The 21885-nt window shown below is 41.5% G+C and overlaps 2 protein-coding genes across 2 annotated transcripts; both read right to left on the minus strand.

Moving 5' to 3' along the window:
• Positions 1 to 4473: 4473 nt before the first annotated feature.
• On the minus strand, positions 4474 to 10145 carry smim36 (small integral membrane protein 36). The gene is made up of 2 exons (XM_032573684.1): positions 8304 to 10145; positions 4474 to 5466 (listed from the first exon to the last, which is right to left on the minus strand). Exon 1 carries the CDS (start codon positions 8781 to 8783, stop codon positions 8454 to 8456), a length of 330 nt encoding a protein of 109 aa, XP_032429575.1. The 5' UTR covers positions 8784 to 10145; the 3' UTR covers positions 4474 to 5466; positions 8304 to 8453.
• Positions 10146 to 15620: 5475 nt separating this feature from the next.
• On the minus strand, positions 15621 to 20337 carry LOC116727479 (transmembrane protein 100-like). Its single transcript, XM_032574935.1, has 2 exons — positions 20118 to 20337; positions 15621 to 17296 (listed from the first exon to the last, which is right to left on the minus strand). Exon 2 carries the CDS (start codon positions 17253 to 17255, stop codon positions 16782 to 16784), a length of 474 nt encoding a protein of 157 aa, XP_032430826.1. The 5' UTR covers positions 17256 to 17296; positions 20118 to 20337; the 3' UTR covers positions 15621 to 16781.
• Between the last annotated feature and the right edge of the window lie 1548 nt (positions 20338 to 21885).

Raw genomic sequence — 21885 nt, forward strand, 5'->3', positions numbered from 1 at the left:
GCTGCTCTAAATTTTTCACATCTTTAATTTGGCTGTTGAAACTTCAGTTCTATTAATTTGAATGTTTTCTATACACACAGAAGCTCAAATACACACTCAACTAAATCAGCTAAGTGCTGCTAAAGATTCCAGAGAATCTTAACTTCACTAGGTCACTTCTTTTTGGTGATCATGTTAGGGTGAAGTCGGTTTCTCTCATGAAAAGCATGTTATCTGCAGGTTTCAGCAAATTAAATGGAAGACTTTTAAAGACCGTTTTAATTCCAGCTTGAATACAATTTAAGACCGAAAATGGGAGATTCTGCTCTATTACAATGGAGCATAGTGAAACTTGTGAAATCTCTGAGACCTGTTTGTGGCTCTTCGCAGTGGCTCTGTGCTTCTCATGCTAGCTTGGGTTGCTAGCATGCGTACCAGAACCAGCCATGTCACAGAGGACAATAAAGATGAAGATGCTTTTTGCCTGACAGAAAAGTCTCATGAGAAAATAAACTATGTGAGATTAAATAATCCCGCTATGACCAAATTTAAGACCTGTGATTAATGCGTTTAAGGCCAACTCATTTCCCCCCATGTATTTAAGGTATTTTAAGGCCTTAATTTTGGAGACGTGTACTTCAGACTTTTTAAGACTGTTAAAAGTCCGTCTGTTTGTTTGGCACTGCATTACCCAAGACGCATCTGTTCTTTTGTAGTTCTAATTGTACGTAGCTGAGTAGGTTGTTTTTCAGTGCTTCTGTGTGGCTCGGTGGCATGGAAGTGGCATCCGCGGACATCCACCATCAATCCTTCTTCGGTCTTTCGTGTATGAAACCTGTGTGCGTTTTTATGACGTAAGTGTGCAGTTTTATGTCCGATATTTGTGTTTGTGTCGGTTGTTGGCCCAGGAGGTGATGGCGTCTTCATGTTTCTCTGGCTGCTGACAATGCAGGCGTTTACTTATAATAGCTCAGGTTATATACTATACTTTGCCAGATACATATTGTTATTGTATTAGTATATGAGGGAATTACCATTCATTTCATGTGTTCTGACGGTTTTTGTCATTTGTATGTTTGTTGCATTTACCCGACTGTTCATTTGTGGTGTTGTGGTGCCCTCCGGTGGATTTCTGTGGTGCTGCAGGCCATTTTCGTCCTGTATCTACGTGTAGCTGTGTTTTGCTCGCATGGCTATTAATATGTACCTTTATTGTTTTTCTGTTTCAGATAACCACACACCCACACATCCACATACGAAAAATCAATAAACTTCTGAGCTGCAACGTTGGAGTCGCCCAATTCCTTCTGACCGAGGAAGATTCAATTAATGAGAGATCTGGATTAAGCGCACACAGGCTTCTACAAAGACTTTTGAGGATGCACAGACACCCTCGATGAGTGTTTGATAGCACTCATTGGCTTGACCAATATTCAGCTAAAGTCAAAGGGAGTCAGTCAACAATGATCTATTTCTTATAAGACGGAGCTCTATAGACACAACTTTACACAGCTTGGGAATGCCTTTTGGAGCCTTTTCTCTTTTTTTTAAACAATTGCAGATTTCATCATCAGTGGGAAAACATAATGCAAGTCCAAGTTATTCAGATGTTCCACTACTTTGACAAGATGTAAGCGTAAGACCCAAAGTGTCCCGCTCTGAGGAAAAGAAACCACTCGGGATGTTCAGGAATCCACCAAGACTCAACCATGGCAGGAGCTAGAATCTGTTAGTTTGGTCTGAGATTGTTTTGCAGGCAAAACCGAAGAGATGTTTGGAAGGCTTGGCATAAATTAACCAGCGGTTTACAGAGGAAATTAGGAGGGACTAAAGAGGAGAGGTAGGTTGTTCCAAGAAGTTGAATTTGGTTGAGACGCTTTGCTTGCTCTTGGAAGGAGGCTTGAAAGGCCAAGGGAACGATTAGCACCATTTCTAAAGGTTGTTGCAGTTGTTTTGCAGAACAATATCTGGATGTGCTGAGGCATTAAAAGAAAAACAGAAAATCTAACCAGTTCCAAAACATTTAATAAAATGAAAGCATAGAGTTGTTGGTGAACACAAGTGATTTAAAAATGACGTCAGATTAGCTTTTAAGGATATGGGAACAGACAGATTCTCTCAGTCTTGAGTAAAAAATAATGTCTCCAAATGAAAAGACATGAATTTATAAGTTGAGATTTATGTCAAGAAATAAAAAGAGCATTCAATATGAAAAACGTCATTTTCATTCAGTATTCATTGCTTCATACTTGAATAATACAGAAACACCAACACAGTAAATTTACGTTTCATCTGAAGCAGTGATTTAGTTAACATTTGATCACAACCCAAACATGACCATCAGAACTGAATCATCTACACTTGTTCCTCTGAATTTCATAATAAATATTTCTGCGTATTTGAACATTTAAGTAGTTATTTTAATGCTGTGACTCTTAGTGACAAGTTGTTTTGACTAAGCAAATTTTACTTCCAGTAAATTGACAAAGTGACAACTAAATTTTGTCTTTTAACTGGTACTGTTTTGAGGGCCCTGATCACTGCATTGCTCTTAACTCAAGATTTACTTTTATTTCACGATTATATTACCGATAGCTAACAAGTCTGTGTTGCACATTTAACACGGATGTTGGTTGCCCTTGAGTCTTTGCACACTGTGCCATTTAACTCAGACCAGCAGAAATCCAATTTTGGTTCCAGTGTGCTTCAAAAATGGACTCAAAGATAATAAACCACCAGAAACCTAAAGAAACTATGTGTGAGCTCTGCGTAGCACCAGATCTTTATCTGTCTTTTAGGCAGTCAGGTAGGCTTAATAAAAGTCTAGTTTTTACGTGCTGAGAGAAATCTATGAAGTATTCTTCAGAGATTAGGATGAGATTAGAGTTTTTAAGACCTGGTCTGTTGCCTAATTGTGCCTTTTTTTTCTTTTTATCAGCGTTCTGCTTTAGGAAGTCATTCTTGCTGCTGTCTCTGGTGTAAGTCTTCAAACCTGGCTCAGTCAGCACTGGGACTGATCCATCCAAAGAGAATAGAGTCAGTCTGAAAGCTACATTTCTAGCAACATTAAATTGAAGCCTTTTAAGCTTGTGTGGATGTGAGGCCGTCTAACAGCTCAGGTCTGAAAACGCCATCTCTGACAACCTGAAGCTTATGTAACCCCCCACCCCACCACCGCCAATTTCCACCCCTACAGACAGAGACACCGCAAAGCGGGAACACAAACACACAACCCGAGCTCCTAATACTCTGTGCTGGTCAGCGTATAATCCCCAAACATGAAATATGAAGGGGGAGGGGGGAGGTGGTGTTGGTGGATGGTTGTGCAGTTCATGCTATGTTATGGATGGGACTCAGTCATTGGTGACTTGGTCTGTTGGCTGTGTATTTATTTTTTATGTAAGAGGATTTGTCCCAGTATCAGCGTCTGTGGCACGAGTTCTCTAAAGACTTCGGGTGGGATTGTTCATCAGAAAGAGATCGGAGGCGGGACCAAGCTACTCCTGATTCAGACCGCATCAGAAAATGTAGATGGATCAAGTTTAAGTCAAAAACAAATCAACCAGTTTCCTATAGAGTCCCTACAGGACGAGGAGTCTGAGTTATATCCAGCATGTTCCCACAATGATCCCTCCAATTACCCCACCTTCACCTGGGATCTGCTCTCTTTCTCTCTCTCAAGAAATACCACCTTGACACTACCAGGGTATCCATCAGCTTGACATTGTCTAGGAAAATGTTTGTTCTGCATCCAAAATGTTTGGTGCTTATTGGTGCCTTGGAGAATGTGAGCTGGTGTTTGCAATCATGTTGTTTGGTGAAAATGTGGCTCAAACGAAGCGAGAGCGGTAGCAGGAAATTAAGGATGCAGCGTCGAATCGTAGCATAAACTTGGAGCCCTGCCAGCAGCATGTGGGTGAGATGAGGTTGCTTGCAAGGCATCGGGCTAATGTGGTGCGTACTGCTTCAAATTCCAAAGAACCGAGCAATGCTGTTTCTCCAACCTGTTGGTGCCAAGTACCCCCCAGGACCTAATACAACAGTAAACCACCACAATGTCACTACTGACGGTTTGTGCATGATTAAAACCCCGCACTCTCTGCCAAAGATGCTGCAAAGCTGTATACATGGTGTATACATGGGACTCTAACAAAGCTTATTTTTTGGATGATTTCCAGAAGCATCAACTACATCAGGATTCTGGAAAGGAACACCCAAAGGTATTCAAGTGTATCCTATCGAGACGTTTTAGACAAGAAGTCCTATTATTGAAACTGCTGCACAGGTGTCAAACTCCAGTCCTCGAGGGCCGCTGTCCTGCCGTTTTTAGATGTCCCACAGGTACAAAACACTGGAATGAAATGGCTTAATTACCTCCTCCTTGTGTAGATCAGTTCTCCAGAGTCCTGCTAATGACCTAATTATTCTATTCAGGTGTCTTGCAGCAGAGGCACATCTAAAAGTTGCAGGACTGCGGCCCTTGAGGACTGGAGTTTGACACCCCTGCTCTACTGTATTCTGCATATTTGTTTTATTGAAGGATGAGTTTTTGTATCTGCTGTTCTGTGACAGCTTTTGCGAGAGCCTTAACATCCATATGAACACATCGGTACAAATCCAGTCTTTGTACCAGACTTGAACGGAAATGGCACGATTAAAGTGCTTTGTGTCTCAGTAATTTTGCTGTTTCGGGCCTTCTGTTAAACTAAAGGTGCTTTATGGTGATGTGTGTGTTGTAATAAAAGCCTGACTGCACATGTTTTGCTCTTATATCTAATTCAAGAACCCTACATAAAGGAGTTGATCCTAAACCCTTTCCCAAAGCCAGAGCTACACTGACACAGCTTCATGACTGAGGGCCAACTGGATACTTGTCAATTGCTTTATCTGTATTTAGACTTGTATTTATCATGGTAATGCATTAATACGTTCTGTTAAAATATTCAAAAATGCAAGTCCAAGTCTGCAGCTGTGTGTGTCCTTAGAAGCAGGTCAACTTTAGAAAAAAAAAAAAAGATAACTAGTGATATTACAATGCTATATTTGCATCTTCTTCATAGTAAGTTTTCTGGAAGATTCACTATTTGTTTCATTTGCGTTCTTTTAAGATTCCTGGAATTGTCCCGGTATGACGTCTATCTATCATCTGTTCGCACATGTCCATGATTCACTGCCAGCTTGTCTCTCATTGGTTGATCCAGGTCCTCATCAGTCAGATTCGCTTCAGGACACCGTTCAGCAGTTCCTCCTGGAAACATCTTGATTCAGAGCAACACCTGATGGGAGTCGATTTGAGGGAAACGGTGATAACGGTGAGATCTTGCTGTTTGAAATGTCTCCCGTGTCTTCATGAAACGAGGCCAGAGTCTGGCAGCGGCCAGAAGTTGGTGTGCTGTGCCTGGAGGACGGATACCAGCGGGAAGGGAATGTCCTCTGCTGGCGTCTACTGGCAAAGGAGTTCTGGGATTTGCAGGAGACATAAAGACCCTAGAAAAAAAGAAGAAGAGTTAAGTAATTAGGTTAGTATCTTGTGACGTTTCAGGACTTTCCCCTGAAATGTTCTTGTTTTAAAATTGTGAAAATATTTCAAACATCTCTATCCATCGTTTGCTGATTTAAACTCTACTCACAGAACCAACCGGTCCAGGAGGGAAACCTAGTAACCTAGACATTCCTCTCCCTACCTACTCTGTAGCTAATACTATGGGATACCCAGATCAGAAGGCATATGAGACACAGTGCGGTGTGAAATGCCCAAAATGTAACAAATGCTGCAATTATGGTCCCCAGTCAAACAGTCTAGTGGACTGTGGGGTGTGAAAACATCCGAAGTCCCTCCAGAAAGTTCTGAGTCTTCCCCAGTGGTCTCTTTTTCGTTAAACATGACCCTCCCAAAAATGAAACAGTTCTTCTCTGAGCTCTCCCCGGATTATGATGGTAATTCTTATCATCTCTAATTCAAAGCCCAACCACCCCACAGAGTAAGCTTGTGTCAACTCCTTGTATTCACAGGCTTGTTTTCAGTCATAGATCAAGTGTTGTGACCGTAGGTGAGGGTTAAGACGAAGACGGATCTTTAAATCCAGAGCTTCACTTCTCATCTTTCCTTCTTTACCTTGCAGTCAAAGCCTTGACCCATTTATTTGTCTCTAGCTCGATTCTGGCATTCTTAAACTCATGTTGCAGTAAAGAAGCTCAGGAATCTGACATTTTGCTGACATGTCACATTCTAACCAAGACTGGGTAAAAAAAAAAACCCTCTTCATTACAAAACATTAGATTGACTTGAAATATTCTCCAAACATGCAATGGTAAAACGATGCCTAAATTCAACGTTTGTGCTCTGCTACGAAGCTAATTAGCAATTTATTTAGATGTGCAACAGTACAAGTCAATCAATGGTATTTAAAGTGAATAATCTTATTCTGCTAAGTTGAGAACTCGGGAAGCTTTTAAATAAATTAATTCTGCAAATAATATTTCAGGGCCTGTCCAGTCGGACAAAAACTCATAGGTCTGACACCGTGGCCTTAGCGTGTAACTTTTTAGAATCCCAAGGCAAATTATGTCAGTGTAAATGGAAGCAACAATGCTGCTGCACCTCTTCAGATTATTTGGCATGTTAAAGCAAAATCTGTTCATGGTGGAAGATTTAAACTATCAGCGAAGATGCATAGATTGCATGCAGATGATATGTTTCCCTAAAATGCAAGCAAACGGTTATAAAAAGACAGCTCTGGTCACAACGATCTATTGCCTCCTACAGACCTATAGCATGCTCACTACTTTCATGTCCAGAGCTATTTGTATTTTAATATGCACGTGGTGTTGTGTGAATTTTTTTCTTCGGTTACGGAAGAAAAAACTTTCTGGGACCTAAGAGAGATGAAGAACCAGCACCGAGTGAGAGCTCTGTTGGATTTATCCAGCTTGGATGTACTTGGTTGAAGTATTCAACGTAACTTTTTATACTTGCTCTCCAGCCAGTCTTTAAATATCCAGCAAGATTTCTTTGCTTTGGTAGAGACCGGTGTGCATGCTAACCAGCAGGGCTACTTGGACATTATTCAGATTTGTTCTCAGAATTCCAAAACGACGATTGGTTTCATTGAGGTACACCAATATGGCCCCACAAAGCAAACATTAATTGTTAATATAAACACAGTTCTCCTTTTGGCGGTTTATTTCAAACATCTTTATGGTTTCTAAACGGCAGAACGTTTTCTTTACAGCTTGAGGATTTCCCCATCTGCCACCATCAGTCATCTGTCATCGCCACGCAACGACTCTTTTAACTCCAACATCTGCTAGCGGTCCCGTCTATATAACCTTTAGCAAACGAACACGAGTCTGTGAGGGTAAGCTCTTCTGTCCGACATACGTCAAACGGATGAGTGACGATCTCGAAACGTCCATCCATTCATCATTTCCCTGTCCAGGGAGGGTTTATGTTGTCAGCTCACTCCAGCTGATGTAGGGGGGAGGGTGAGGACGGGCCAGGGATTACACACAGCAGAGAAACAAAGGCTTAGATGTCAGGATTTTATGATACGGATGTTTCTCCCACTCTGGTCGCTTTGGGGTATCAAGAGTTCGGTGGAAATGTCCTCACAAAACTGAGTTCAATATTCTCTCGGTAGCGCTTGTTCTTCCAAAGCAACAAGAGGAGCGAAAGTCATGCAGAGCTGCCATGTTGTTAATGCCGGAATGTTTAAGGTTTTTCATTAATCAATCAAATCAATCAAGTTTATTCGTATAGCACGAATAAATAAATGAAATCATTACCATCTTTGTTAACACAGTTGAACCAAAATTGTTCAATTTTGGTTGAACAATTTTCAACCAAAATTGTTCAACCAAACAATTTTGGTCTACCAATTTTGTTGGTAGATCAACAAAGAGGTTTAGGTCTACCAAAGGTCAGAAACGAGCTTCTTATTGTCTAAAGAGTAAACTGAAACATAAACTTCCAGTTCATACATTTTAAGAATTCTTTTTTTTTTTTGTTAAGGCAAATTGCTGTTGCTGGATTTTGGAGGACATGTTAAGTGTTTTTGAGCGTTTTAAATCAAAATTGTATTATTTGCCATTTTTAACACTCTGACTTTCATGTGAGACTTTTTATAGTGTGGGAGATTACAAGATGTTAGATTTTTTTTTATTTATTTTTGCACGTTTGTTTTATTTATATTGAAATTTACATTGACATATTGAACAGTCAGTCAAACTTTAAAGTCTGACATAAGAACCTGGCTTAGTCTAGAATAGATCTGGAAAGATTCACGATCTCCTTTGGTTCAAACAGACTTTTTCCAACTGCTTACCATCTGCGGACTCCTCTGCAGGTCAACAACATCCTCCAGCAGCTTTGAAAAAGAAAAACTAGGAGTTCAAGAACGAAAACCCACAGCACGAAGTGACACAACAGCAACTGATGGTCGTCTCCTCCTCCCTGCGCTCTCTCCTCCTCATCTTCAGACCAGGGTACTCCTCTTCTCCCTCTCCCGTTCCGCTCTCTCCCGGCTCAGGTCCGGCGTCGGTGGCTCCGCGTGTCCCGACGTGTTGTTGGGCTCGCAGCGGCCTGAGGTCGGCGAATTCTGCATGACGACAAGGCGTATGGGCGACTGGCTCTGCGGTGCCGGCGTGCTGTCGGGGGCGTACTCCTTGGTGGGGTCTTTGCCACGGCAGTCGTACAGGATGCAGGAGATGAGGAAGACGAGGAGGAGGATGACATAGCTGGCCACCAGGATGATGAGGTTGAGGGTTACGGGGTCAATCTCCAGGTAGAGCTCCATAAAACCCATGGTGCCGCTTCATATCTCGCCCCGGATCTAGAGAGGAAGGCGCACGAAACGGTGGCAAAACAGGCAAAAAGAGAAAAAGAAACGAGACAGCGATGAAGGACAGTGGATGGACAGCTGGCCTGATCGAGAGAGAAAGAGCAAAAGACAGAAGAGGACTGCATCAGATGATGGGATGAGGTGGGAGCGAGGGGCGGGGAGCAGCGACAGCAGGCCGGAGTGGAGATGAGGCTTTGTGCTTTAAAGGACGTTAATCCTCGCTGCTCCTCCAACCTTGAATTTCAGCGGCCAATGACGAAAGCTGCTCACTTTTAATAACTTAAGCCACCATTTTGATTTTGCCAACTAGAGAGCAATATCAAAATTACACTCCCAGCGAAAATGGATGGCTTCGGCGCACACCTGTCAGCTTGCCACGAGCGTCACTGAGGGGATTTGAGGAGTCATGTAATATGTATTAAACAACCGCTTTTTATTATGTCACGCTTGGAGATTATTTTTACATTTGAATTTGATTACATTAAAAGCAAATAAGGCCCCAGAACTGGCTGTGGTCCAGATAAAAAAAAAAGAAAAGAAAGCATGCAATTTTCAAAAGTACATGTTATTTCATCCTGTTAATGGGCTCTTTTTACACCGAGTCAGCAGGCTGTCGAGCCAATACTCTGTCATCTAATATTATATAGTGTCTTAAGTAAGCCCAGTTGCAGCCACATAGAGAACAAAATCCTTTTAAATCAAGTTTTTAGTGTGGCTCAGTCAAAAACAACACGCAAATTCAAATTAAGCTCAAAACGTGCAGTTTGATGTTTGATACAAGACCCTATAGACCTCAGGCAGCATGTTAACTGTTTAAGTTCATGACAAAACAATAAGGAAAATACTAAAGAAAAAAAAAAGAATGACTTGTTTGGAAGGGTTCAAAGAGAAAACACTCATTCATGTTCTGCTGGCTTTGAAATCGACCCCAATCAAACAAAAGAACATGTCGTTGCCTTCCTACAATAACGGCCTAAAGTCTTTCTTTCTTTTTTTTTCTTTTTTTTCCAAAAGCCATTACAATCAAACCCCCGTGTATTGTCGGTATTTTATTACATTTCAGGAAATTGGAGGAAGAAGACAAAGTTTGAATGTGAAATGCTTACTGTACAGTGGTTTGAAATTATTCCTTAAAACTTTTATTTATTTTTGTTGTTTCTGTTTGGGACATTTTTAAGTTTTTTCTTTTTTTAAAATTTTTTTATAAAATGCTAAAAGTTGTAGCCATCATCTCGCTCTATATTGGTGTAGCTTACGGTTGCTATGTAGATCTCTGATTAAATGTTCAAGTTGTTTTTTTATTTATTTTTTTGTTACTGCTGCAGTAACATAGTCAGTTGATTCTTCTGAAGGTATTGTGAATAAATATTCAGATTGTCTTGATTTGTTTTTATTTTCTCTCTTTTTCCAGAAATCTGCCACAACTTTCAAATGTAGGACCATCAGTGGAGGCCATGTGTCTGCGGCCGAACTCAGATGTGGAGGATGAAATCCTGTCGGAAATCAGGCTAATTTGTTAATGCCTTTTGCCTTGCTCCATCTGGGAAGGATTTTCTTTTGCCTGATGGATGCGGGCGGAATAGAAGACAGATGGGCCAACAAGCTGAGTAAATAACAACTTGCAGATCATCAGCTGAAAGGAGGAAAAACTGGGACAAACTGTTTAAATTCAACCTATATATGAAGAAAACTATGAATGGAAAAGGAAGAAAGAAAAAAAAAAACACCATATTGCCAAAAGGTTTAACCCTCTGATGCATGAATTATGATCCTTCGTGTCAGAATTTTTTTTCCATTTTTTAAAATTCTTTTCTTAAGTCATAAAAAAGGTAGGAAAATTTTTTTGTAAAAATATTTTTTTTTAAATTTTTTATTTTTATGTGATCAATTGTAATTTTGTCCAAATACAAAGTTGTTATTTGAAAAATACATCAGTAGTATTGTTCCTTAGGGGTTATCTGATGTCACAATATTTTTTTTACTTGCAAGAGTCGTCTACAGTAAAAGGAGGGACTGGGTCGGTTCTCATGCTTTTTTGTCTGTCGGCCATATTGTATTTAACAAAAATAATTTCTTGCATTTGCAGCTGATGGCCAGTAGTTGATGGTATATTTTATGATGCATTAGTGTCCACTTCAGTGGTCTGTGTGCATTTATAACATAAAAATCCACAGGAAGCACAAGAAAATGGCTTTTAGATAGCTGTCCACTGTAGTGACCACTATGCATGAAAGGGTTAAAACCGTTGAATCCCCTTCGGTGGTGAAAACAGCACCGACTGGGTCACGTCTAAGACATTACAAATTCCATCACAAAGGCACAATAACATAGATTACAAAGACTGAAAATACTTTAAGAGACACAACCAGCAATAAAAGACAAATACAACTCAAGCAATTGCAATTGAAATCAACTCACAAGGACTACAGCAGACAACTTCAAATCATACAACAGGGTCAGCGGACGTAAAGTGCAGAGAGGCCGTCGACTTTCTCCGGACTTCAAACCTACACTTTGGTCATTTTGAACAAGTTTTCTTGGAAATCAGATGAAGCCTAAACAGGAATGTGAGCTTAATCAATTGGAAAAACATGACAGCTACATGTTTTTCCATGACTTCAGACATTATTTTATTCTTATCGGTGGAAGAACAAGTAAGTTGTCATTGCCTGGTTGTCTGTCCTTACATTGGTGTAAGACCAAAAAAGGACTTATAGTAGTGAAATAAATGAAACTCCTGTTTCTTAAGAAATAAGTCCACCATGATGAGTTTAATTGTTGTCGTTTTTCGCAGCTTCGGGAGTTCTCTGTTTGCCAATGGAAGCTTGAAGTAAAGCTGAAGGACTCAGCTGAGGTAATTAAATCTCAGGAGGAATTTCTGCTATATAGCTATGAGCCATTACGGATCAAAAGCTTTATTTACTCTGATGCATCCCCAGCCAAAAATCAACATCGTGCACTTTAGATCTCTAGAAATATATCACTGTCTTAATTTTCCTCTGATTAACACCAGATGTGTTTCAACATCTGTCAAAGGGATCTCCTCCAGAACATTCATTCCCCACCATCCTGCTGATCATTCCGACTCCAAAACAAAAGCTATTGCCATTTCAAACCAGATGCGCAGCTACACAGTCCTAACAATTCAGTTTCAGGTTTCATTGTTTTTGAACTGACGCGGTGGAGCAGTGATTCATGCAGTTGCCTAATGTCCTGTCCTGTTTTCTTAATCTTACATAGGATGTTTCAGCCAGGAAATGATTTTGAACTCTAGAGGTTATGAGGCACGGGAGGTTAAGGCTTCACATCCTTCCTTTGAATAAAAATGAATATGCACTTTGAGATGACCTGCAGGAAGTTTGTTTATTGCGCAGACATTCTGGAAATCTGTTGTTGGCTAGAGATCAAGTGATCCCATGTTCCTGTGCACCGGCATTTTATTTCTTTCTTTCTTTATTTTTATCATGAAGCCTGCAGATTCTGTAGGATATTACTGGCAGGATGCCGCCAGGGTTACGTGCAGTGAGGTTTTACGATGAGACGCCTCTCAAACAGAAGCATGCTCAGATTGCTGGAGATGGATGGGCAGATTTTGCAGGATGCAAGGGAAAGTTGCACTTCAGAAACAAATTGGTTTCCAAACTGGAGCACGCCCTGAAGTTTGTTTTAGTTAAAGCTTGTTTAGCTAAGCAGTGGCAGACGCAGGATGGAGTGGCAGGGAGAGATCCTGTGATAGACGCTGGTTCCAGCCTCCAAATGGAGACCAACCAGAAACACAACAATGGCGCGGGGGGCCCCAAACGGCCCCATTAACCAGGGAGCGGCACTTCCCCCTCATCCGTCAAAAACCCGAGTACCTTTTTCTCCGCAAGTGCTTCTTTCACTTGTCGACGTGCCGAAGGATTTAAAGACTTGTTGGGAGAATGGCTGGTTGCGGTGTTGCCGCAGATAAGGCGCGAGCGTGCAGCTGCACCGCCTCAACGCAGGAAGCTCACATTGTGTCCAAGGAGAATGGCAGCTCGGTTTGATTCCCGTTGTGGTCTGCTGTCATTTCCCCTGCTCAGACACGCAGGCTGGTCTTTGTAGGTCAGGATTGGGGAAACTGAAACCAGCAGATTTGACCCCACGTACGCCAACACAACGATCCCCAACCAAGACGTGAGCTGACTGATGATGATGGCATGCCGGGATGTTTATGAGAAGAGGACACATTAAAGATTTCAGAAACACCTGTAATTCAGAGCCATACTGGAGCAGACGAAAAGTTTCAGGGTATCTGAAAACTTGCTGTCTGCTCAAGTTTTCCTCTGTTCTTTATTAATGGGCTGTTGAGTGCATCCTACAACCTTAGGCACCAACTAAAGCTCTGTGATGTGTGGTTTGATTTTTTTGTTTCTCAATCCAATCCTTAGAGAAAACAGTTCCAACCATTGTTTTACAGTCCATAAAAATATTGATCTACATCCATCTGAAAGATGCCCTCCATTAAATCTTGAACAACCAGGAACACCCACTAGGCATCGTCAAAAAATGTTTCTTTTAAAGCCGAAAATAAAGACAAGAAAAAACAGAGCCAACATTCTAATCATTGCAGTTGTGATAATAATACATACGTCATTTATTTATTATTCTGATATTGATTGATTGGTAAAATACTTACATTTAAACAAAATGTTTTACAAACCACTGAATTTAGTAATAATTTTCAAGTGAAGCTGCTTGTGCAGAATACAATACGTTTTCGCCATTCTTCTAATTTCAGATTATGACTTGTGGAGGCTAGCAAGCTGAAATTAGCTGACGTTAGCTAGCCAGGCTATCTGCTCTGCTGGGGTAGAGCTAGCTAAACCTCACAGCTGCTATCTTTAGCAAGGATTGCAGCTACCAGTCTCAGAAAAACCTTATTTAGCTAAGAACTTAAATTCAAACAAATTTTAAATGTTGTCTAACTGTTAAGAAGGTATAGAGTATACAATTTCAAGTTCGGATGCTGCTATCTGGTGACTCCAACATGGAAATCAGTCATCTGTCAAGTAACTGACAATAACATGCAACATGCTACTGCACTCGAGAGTTGAACACAAACCACCAGGACCTATAACCACCCTACCACATAACAATAATTAATAAAAATCTATGTTTTTCTTTCTTTTAAAGTGGCTGATATTTATCAGATTGTGTTTTGATACCAAATGAACTGGTGAACTGCATACCTGTTCTATATTTCTTTAAAAAAAACAAAACAAAAAACAATTGTTGCCATGATTTTGAAGGCGTATGTTGAAAATTATTATAGGTTATTTACCTTACTTTAAACAAATGGCACTTACTTATTTGGCAGCTATTACTGAATGTTATTGATTTAATGAGAAGAAGGATTTTCCTGTAGCGATCGACTTGTGTAGTCAGGGCTGAGAAGATTCCGGCTCTGCTGCCGGGAATAGGAAGAGCCTGTAATGAGCTGTGCTGCCTCCGACTGACAACTTCACTGACTCCCACCCTCATTAAGGATCCTGGGAGCTGTCAGGACCAGCTCCTGGCAGGCAGCTGGCTCTCGCCCCTGCCCACGCCGACACTCTGCAGATACAATGCTCTAATGAGCTGCTTATCGGTGCAGCTTCAGGAACATTTATGAGTCCGATTAAGCTGGATTTCAGTAAAAACGGTTATCTCGGCTTCCATAGTCATTAGTGCCATCAACTGCGTTTAAAAAAGAAAATCTGTAAGAAATGGGTGAATGTACTGCTAATGTGTGAAGGAACTTTCAGTTAAGACTTTTAACAGGTGTTTTACTTGTGTTTTCTACTGCATGTCAATGTTTGTGAGATCTAATGTAAAAAAAAAAAGAAAAAAAAAAGTTTATTTTTCCCCTTAGCTGACCTCACCTCTACTTCAATGACAAGACGGTCTCAAGCCTGCAGAGGAATTAATAACTTCCCAGTTTTGTTTTTTTGTTGGTTTTTTTTGCAAAGGGCGTTTCTGGGAAGAAAATCTTTCCTGTTCACCAGGCTGCCGATTCCTGTCTCTTAGCGTGCCAGGCTCTTTCCCCGACTCTCGGTCTGGGATGAGGTTCAGTGAAACAGGGAGCAGTTAAGGAAGAGGGGGTGGGGTCAAGGGGGTGACACTGCAAATGTGACACACCTCTGGTGGCTTCAACTGGTCACGATGTTACAGGAAGAGTATAGGGAGTTTTGGGATTTCCCCCCACTTCACACATGAGCCAGTGACCTCCAGAGGTGCAGCGAGGATCTGGAAACATCGGAGACTGCGGTATTTACTTGCGTGTAAAAATCGATCCTCCCGATTGGAAGGAAAACAAAAATTGTGTTAACCTTGAATTATGCCAGCACTTTAGGAAACTGGAAAGTTTCCAGTGACTCATCCGGGAAGCCCGCCTTTCTGTCAGCTCCGCCACAGATCGTAGGAGGCCCGAACTGTAGAAAATCCGATCCGTGCGTGGGCTCGCGCCGCTGCATTTTCTGCAGTTGTTTTCTGAGCAGAGGCGCCTCTTCCGAGGTGTCGAATGAGTCTGAGGTGATGTGGGGCCCGGCTTCCCGCTGCTTTCTGCTTCCACTCTCTGCCCACATTCCGAAAACGCTGTGGAGATAAAGTTAGCTCGGCGTTGCAATCGTTTAGCTGTCGCCACCTCCGAGTGACGCAACCTCGCCCCCGACCCCCATTTTTATCAACAATATGCAAAAAAAAAAAAAAAAAATGAAGACAGCTAAATATAACCTCACGGTCGGCCCTCCCGACCTGCTCTCTGGAAATCGGATCCACGAGAGGAAAACAGGAGTCGGGTTTGTTTTGGCACCAGATCTTCGTTTTAATAGTTATAGTTCCAGTCACTAGAATAAATAAAATCGAGCTATAACGGAGGAGTATCTGTGTGACATAATTTAATGCACGTGTCATACAAACAGGCATGCATGCAAGAAATTGGGCCCAGCTGTGACCTCAACACTCAGGTATTCAGTCATAAAGTAAAACACTGCACACCTGCACCTCCTTTTATGGCAAAAAAAAATAAAAATAAATTACCTGCATCTTCAGTTCTAGTTTACATTTCACCAACAGCAGCACAAAGCTGCTGTATCAACTATTACCCCTTAGAATCTTCCAGGAAAACAAAACAAGACCAGCAGCGCCTATTTCCGTTCACCGTCAGAAGAAATGCTACATGATTCAGTAAGATCACTTTTATCTCAAAGTGGCATTAACGAACTGTGTTGTCGGTTCTGTGAAGCAAATCTCCACAGCAGAGAGGAAACGTCTTCAGAAACTTCTCTGAATTTACTCCCGGTTTAAATGATACATTTCCAACCTCAGAGGAATGAACAGAGGTCACAAATGAGCCCAATTCAAAGAGAAACAAAAAGCTGCTCAACATCCATATTGTAGAGTACCATTCCAACCGTATAATTAATAACGTAATTATACGTTATTATCAACGTATAATATGCATAAACTGTACACCCCAAGCCAGATCATACCGATCTCTTGTCATGTTTGTTTTAACAAGACTGACGTCTCGTTGACTGGTCAATGATTTACTTTTTTTAAAACTCATTTTGTGGTTTTGTCATCTTGCTTTACAAGTTTCAAGAAATCTTTAGTTTTTTTGTGTGTTTTTTTTAATGAACGACATTCTAAGCTACTTGGTCATGTGAAATTAGCTAGCTCCAATAAAGGTTCTGGTTCAGAGACCAACTGGTCTCATTTCCTCCATCAGCTTTCAGGGAACTAGTTTTTGGCCTTCACAGAACGTGTCAGGTGTCTGCCGAGGCACCGTTTGCTTCTTCAGTCGTTGAGCATGAAGGACAGGGGTTATGAGCGCTATACAGCCTGTTAACCTGATGGCCCAGCATGGCGTCTGTGTGGTACATTCAGTTATAAACTGTTAAAGATATCTGCTGCATGAAATGAAGAGCTCGAGGTCTGATTGTCCAAACTTCAAGGAGATCAGTGCACGCAGTAACTCTGGCTGACCATAAGGGCGGTTTGACTCTCCCTTCGTTTGTCCTTCTTCTTCCTCAGTCGGAGCCTCCAGCAGATGGCGCTGGATCCCAGCAGGCCCAGCCCTGCAGCAAGCAGCACCAGTCCAAGCAGGGAGATGGTGGACCCGTGGGTGTTGAAGGTGTAAGCCACCGCCGTCACCACGACGCCGGCGATGAGGACAAACACGCCAAACGGCACCACGCAGCGGTAGCAGGACATCTCCGCGCCGCCGGTCGCCGCCGTCAGCTGGACCTCGTTGACGTGCGGGATGCGTGTTGTCACGACGACAGCACTGTCCTTCCTGGTCTTCTCCCGGCTCAGCCTCTCTGCCGAGATGGACGACGGGATCCTCACGGCGTTCCTCGGGATCCTTCCGCCCCCTTTGGCGTAGAGGTCGTCCGGCATGGTGATCTTACTGGCGAGGAACAGGTGAGCCATGACGGGGGATGTCAGAGCTCGGCCAATTAGAGAGCAGCTAGCTGTAAACAGAAACAAAAAGTTAGCTTTCAGCCTTTTTTTTAACGTGCAGTTAAAGATGAGTGGTTTTAAATGGCAGCTGTACTTCCGGTTTACAGTAAATGTGATTTTTGGCGCTTAAATGTCCCATAAAAGGTGTGCTTATCCATCTTGGTTTATAACCAAGTGTATTGGTATCAAATAAAGTAAGTAGGTATTTGGTGAATCTGATTTCAGTAGCTAAAAACATACACTTTTCAACTCTTTGCTAGGTTTTCTTCAGATAGCATCAGTATTTGTTTTGACATTGATCACTCACTCAAATTCTGTCATATTGCATCCAATTGTAATTTGTATGTCTTAAAGAAAGACAGCTTCAGTTTTGCTGAACAAGCAACATTTCTTACAATAAACCATGAGGTTGAAAGCAGTAAGACGACCATTTTAAACTTAATGATTCTGATGAGGTATGGACAATGTGGGGAAACCCCAAGAGGCTTCACTTTCCATAAGACGGCATCTGTAAAAGGGCTTAAAAAACAAAGTCCGTCTTCAAACTCCACATTCCTCCCATACCACAAACTGGCCTGTTCTGAATTTGCAAGGTATCACCACACATGGCACTCTGGTAGGTGAATGGCTTCCAATGTTACTAGCTTAAAAAATTAGCGTAACAAACTACTTTCTGTTTCTTGAGGAGTTTTCTTGGACTAATGGTTATAATGTTTGGAACTGTTGTTGAACAATGTGTTTGATTTTAAACATTGTTTTTACAAATTGCCCACCGTGTTCTCCAGCGGGGGTTAGGAACGACAGTTGCCTGTGAGTAGCTAAAATCTGTGACTACTCGAGACCCTCATTAAAATCGCTGTTATTAGTTCAGACACCAAATATAGCTCGAGACAAAAGTCTCCAAGTCTGTTCTCTCACTGTGGAAAACTCAACCGGTTATTAACTTTGATTAACAAAGTGTCATTGTAAGTTTACGTTGTTCTACTTTTTTTTTTAATATCCGTCGGCATCCATCTATCTCTGTGGGTTAATGTGGCGGTTTGTAGCTACGCCTCTGAGGTCAGACGCTGGTAATGAAATTTTAATGCGGGGCAGATGGAGGGAACGTCAAGCTTCATTGCCATCAGTTAACACAAGCAGCTGCTGTTCAGGAAACAAGCAGAAGTTTTTTTTTTTTTTTCCAAGTCTAATAAAACAAAATGAACTTTGCTGAACATGAAGTGAGGCTGGAGAGGCGCTCGGTTTAACAGTCAATTCCAAGCAGCCTGAGCTGATTAATTTCATCTGTAGTTTTACATCTTCTACCTGAAGGTCCTGCTTCTGTTGGAGACTGATTGTTCCTAAAGCAGATAAAGAGAATATTGCCAATGATCCTTAAAGTTCTTCTTTTGTAATTTCACCAACATCTGTAAATGTAACTCAGACAAAGACATGTGCTTTTCTAGAAACAGGGAGACGAGCAGAACCACAAATCTTACTCAGGAAACTGCTTGTGAAATTAAAGTTGACCTAGTAGAGCAAATCTATAACAATCATATTGAAAACTGCTGTTTTTTTATTTTATTTTTATTTTTTACAAATAATACTTAGAGGCAAAACTCAGTGTAAGAAAACTGTTTACAGCCTCTGTTACATGAGAAAATAATCGGTATCCTGCTGCAGGTTTGATGACTAATTAAGAGCAATAGCCAGTATATTTCCCCCCAGTAATTGTGAGCATGGCACTTTTATGGTTTAACATCTTACAGGCTGCTGTTTCATTTATAAATAAAATTAAATACCTATTCAGAAAAGCACCTACTAATAAAGCGTAGCAGATTAAACCTTTGGCTTGCTTTATTAACTCTTCCATTATTTGGTAGGTATGTTACATATATATGTTACTATGCTTTTACTTTGCAACCGGCACCAGGTTTTTATTGTCTATCGTGTTTAGATAACAAGTTCCAAATTCACTACGCATATCCTGCTCTCTGGATTTTGCGTTTGAAAACTCGCATAAAAATGCCTAAATAGCAAAACCTTTCTCATTAGGAAGAAGTAATAAAGCTAGGACATTTTCATAAGAAATTATTATAAACACCAACCACCAATCTTAGATGTCCTTTAAGTTAAGTTAATGACTGGATAAATAATGACATGATTTTGACTGGTTCACTTTTTGCAACCAGGTGGATCCATGTGTGCTTTAAAAATTTAGTATCTTTTGCGTGTCCCCCCCCCCCCCCCCCTCCCATTTTGAGTATGTGATTCTCCATTTGTCCAGCAGGTGTCCTCGCAGAGCCCTGACACAGACTAGTTTCTCACCTGCTGCTCGTGTCTTCCCTTTAAATCCATTCAGCTGGTTGTCAGTTTTTCTCTGTTCCTGTGGGCTCGCCTGAACAATCCTTGCTCACTGAACTTTCCTGGTATACAAGTTTCTCCTTTCCAAGGTTTTCTTGCCTCTGGTGTTGTTCTGTTGGACCTTTTCATATTAGATTGATCCAGAGCAAAGCCTCTGGTATACACATTGAGGGAAGCCTCTAATGGTGATTTTGACATCTTATTTTGTTTGCCTTAAAACCAAAAATATGTTTAGTTTATAATAAAAGAAAAGCGTCAGACTCAACATTCGGCTCATTACGTTGTTTTGCAAAAAAAAAAAAAGAGTTGCACAACGTCAGATGAAGGTGAATACATGATTTTTCAGTGAAACGCTGCAATATTGTCTTTGTAGAATATTGCATTGCTGTGGTGGAAGTGAAGCCTGTCACGGCTGTAAAACCCGACGCCCTGCAGGCTGAATTTTTGCAGGGAAAGAAAAAAAAAAAAAGAAAAAGAAAATCCACTTACCGCAGCAGAGAGCAGAGCTCCATTCCTCTGGCTGTTTGGGTCGTGTTCCTGACTGCGGACGTGAACTCGTGGAGAATCAGTCAGCGCCTCACTTCTCCGCTCCGTACCGTCCCCCCTGCAGGAAGAAATGAGGGAATATGGCTATCAACAGAAGGAGGTGGCAGAGAGAAGGGGGGTCAAGGGGAGCAGGAGGGGAGGAGACAGGGCGCCTTCCTCCAACACCTCCCAAACACCCAGCCCACCTCCCATCAGACTGCCAGAAGAAGCTTTAACTCTTTCCTCCCTTCAGAGATTCTCCGATTCAATCTGTCAAACAAATTGAATCTGGTGCGACTGAATAAGGATGCAGTAAACCAAGATGGTATGCCTTTTCTTTACAGTCATGGTTCCCTTCATCCTCCGGTAGATCCATGACATCATCGAGGTCACACGAGAGATGATGGGTTCTGATTGGTTTGAGTCCTCCGGTACCTGACACGAGGCTCGGTCGAGTCGTAACAAAGATTTGCGACCCAATAAATCACAGAAACATCATGCGGTCTTCACATTTCAGAGCCTGGGCTCTGTTCAGTCTGCTGCAGTCGGTTTTCACTCTCGAATCGGACGAATGGAAACGTTAGAGTCTGAGTGGAGACAGCTGAGCTGCTGTTGCTGAGGATAGACATGAAACACAACAAAACTGCATCCATTTTTTTTTAAAAAGAGAACCAGCAGGAGAGCTGAGAGGTCTCCGCCCTGCAGCTGAGCATCCAGCGTGTGGGAGGAATCAGATGTTTCCTCTGAGGCCTTCAAGCAGCTCCTCTTTCACGTCCACAAAAGTCTGAGGACGATGGTCAGCCAGTTGCTTCACTTTGTTTGAAGATGTTCTGTAGGATTTGCTTGTACTGTGTGTATACAGTTAATTTAAATTTGAATGACCAATGTGGTATTTTTCTTTTGCACCTGGACAACACCACAGAAAATGATTTTATTGTTAAGGTCGCTATTTAAAGAATATACTGAAAAATGTTGTTTGTACTTTTAACTGGTACAATCTTGTTTTGTTTTTTTTGTTAGTTTTTTGGGAGGGGGGAAAGGTTATGTGCAGTGATTTCAACTTTTTTTTTATGACACATAAAAACAAAATACAGAAGTCCATGTTTGGACTTCTTTTGCTTTTGCATTTTGCACCTAGGTTTGTGGTTGTATGTGTATCTTGAAGAAAAAGATGTAAAACCTTCGACATTGTACGAACAAGATATTAATATACTTGGAAAAGCCGTAAAAAACGTATCGTAGCAAAAAGACTTTCAGTGTTCAATATCCTTCATGAACGGACTAGTAAATGCATTAGTGAGAGACAAAGCAAAACCTTTTGCATGGGAATGGAAAAGAAACAAAATTTCCCCCTTATCCCCAGGGGGTCTCCGTAGTATTCTGGTAAAATAAGAAAGCAGACTTCAACTACATCTGTTTTTCTGTTTAGGTACAGAGGAGAAAAAAAAATAGGTCATAAATTTGGATCACGGTGATTAATTTAAAACAATGCGGGTCTCATTTAAATGGGTTATGATTAGCAGGTGGTTCTGGTCCACCAGTGTGCAGCTCAGACTTCACCTGCAGTTTCAGCTCTGAATCTAGTTCAGCGGAAAAGTTCTCGGGTCTTCTGCTGACTCTGAGCCAAAGTTTTCGTGCAGATCAGTGAGAATAAAACACCGCCTTCCCACCCGTTCCATCTCGTGGCCCACCTGCCAACTGAATTCTAGTTCCTGCAGGTTTTCTGGGTTGA

This window comes from Xiphophorus hellerii, chromosome 10 (assembly GCF_003331165.1).
Source record: "Xiphophorus hellerii strain 12219 chromosome 10, Xiphophorus_hellerii-4.1, whole genome shotgun sequence".
NCBI classification, from domain to species: domain Eukaryota; kingdom Metazoa; phylum Chordata; class Actinopteri; order Cyprinodontiformes; family Poeciliidae; genus Xiphophorus; species Xiphophorus hellerii.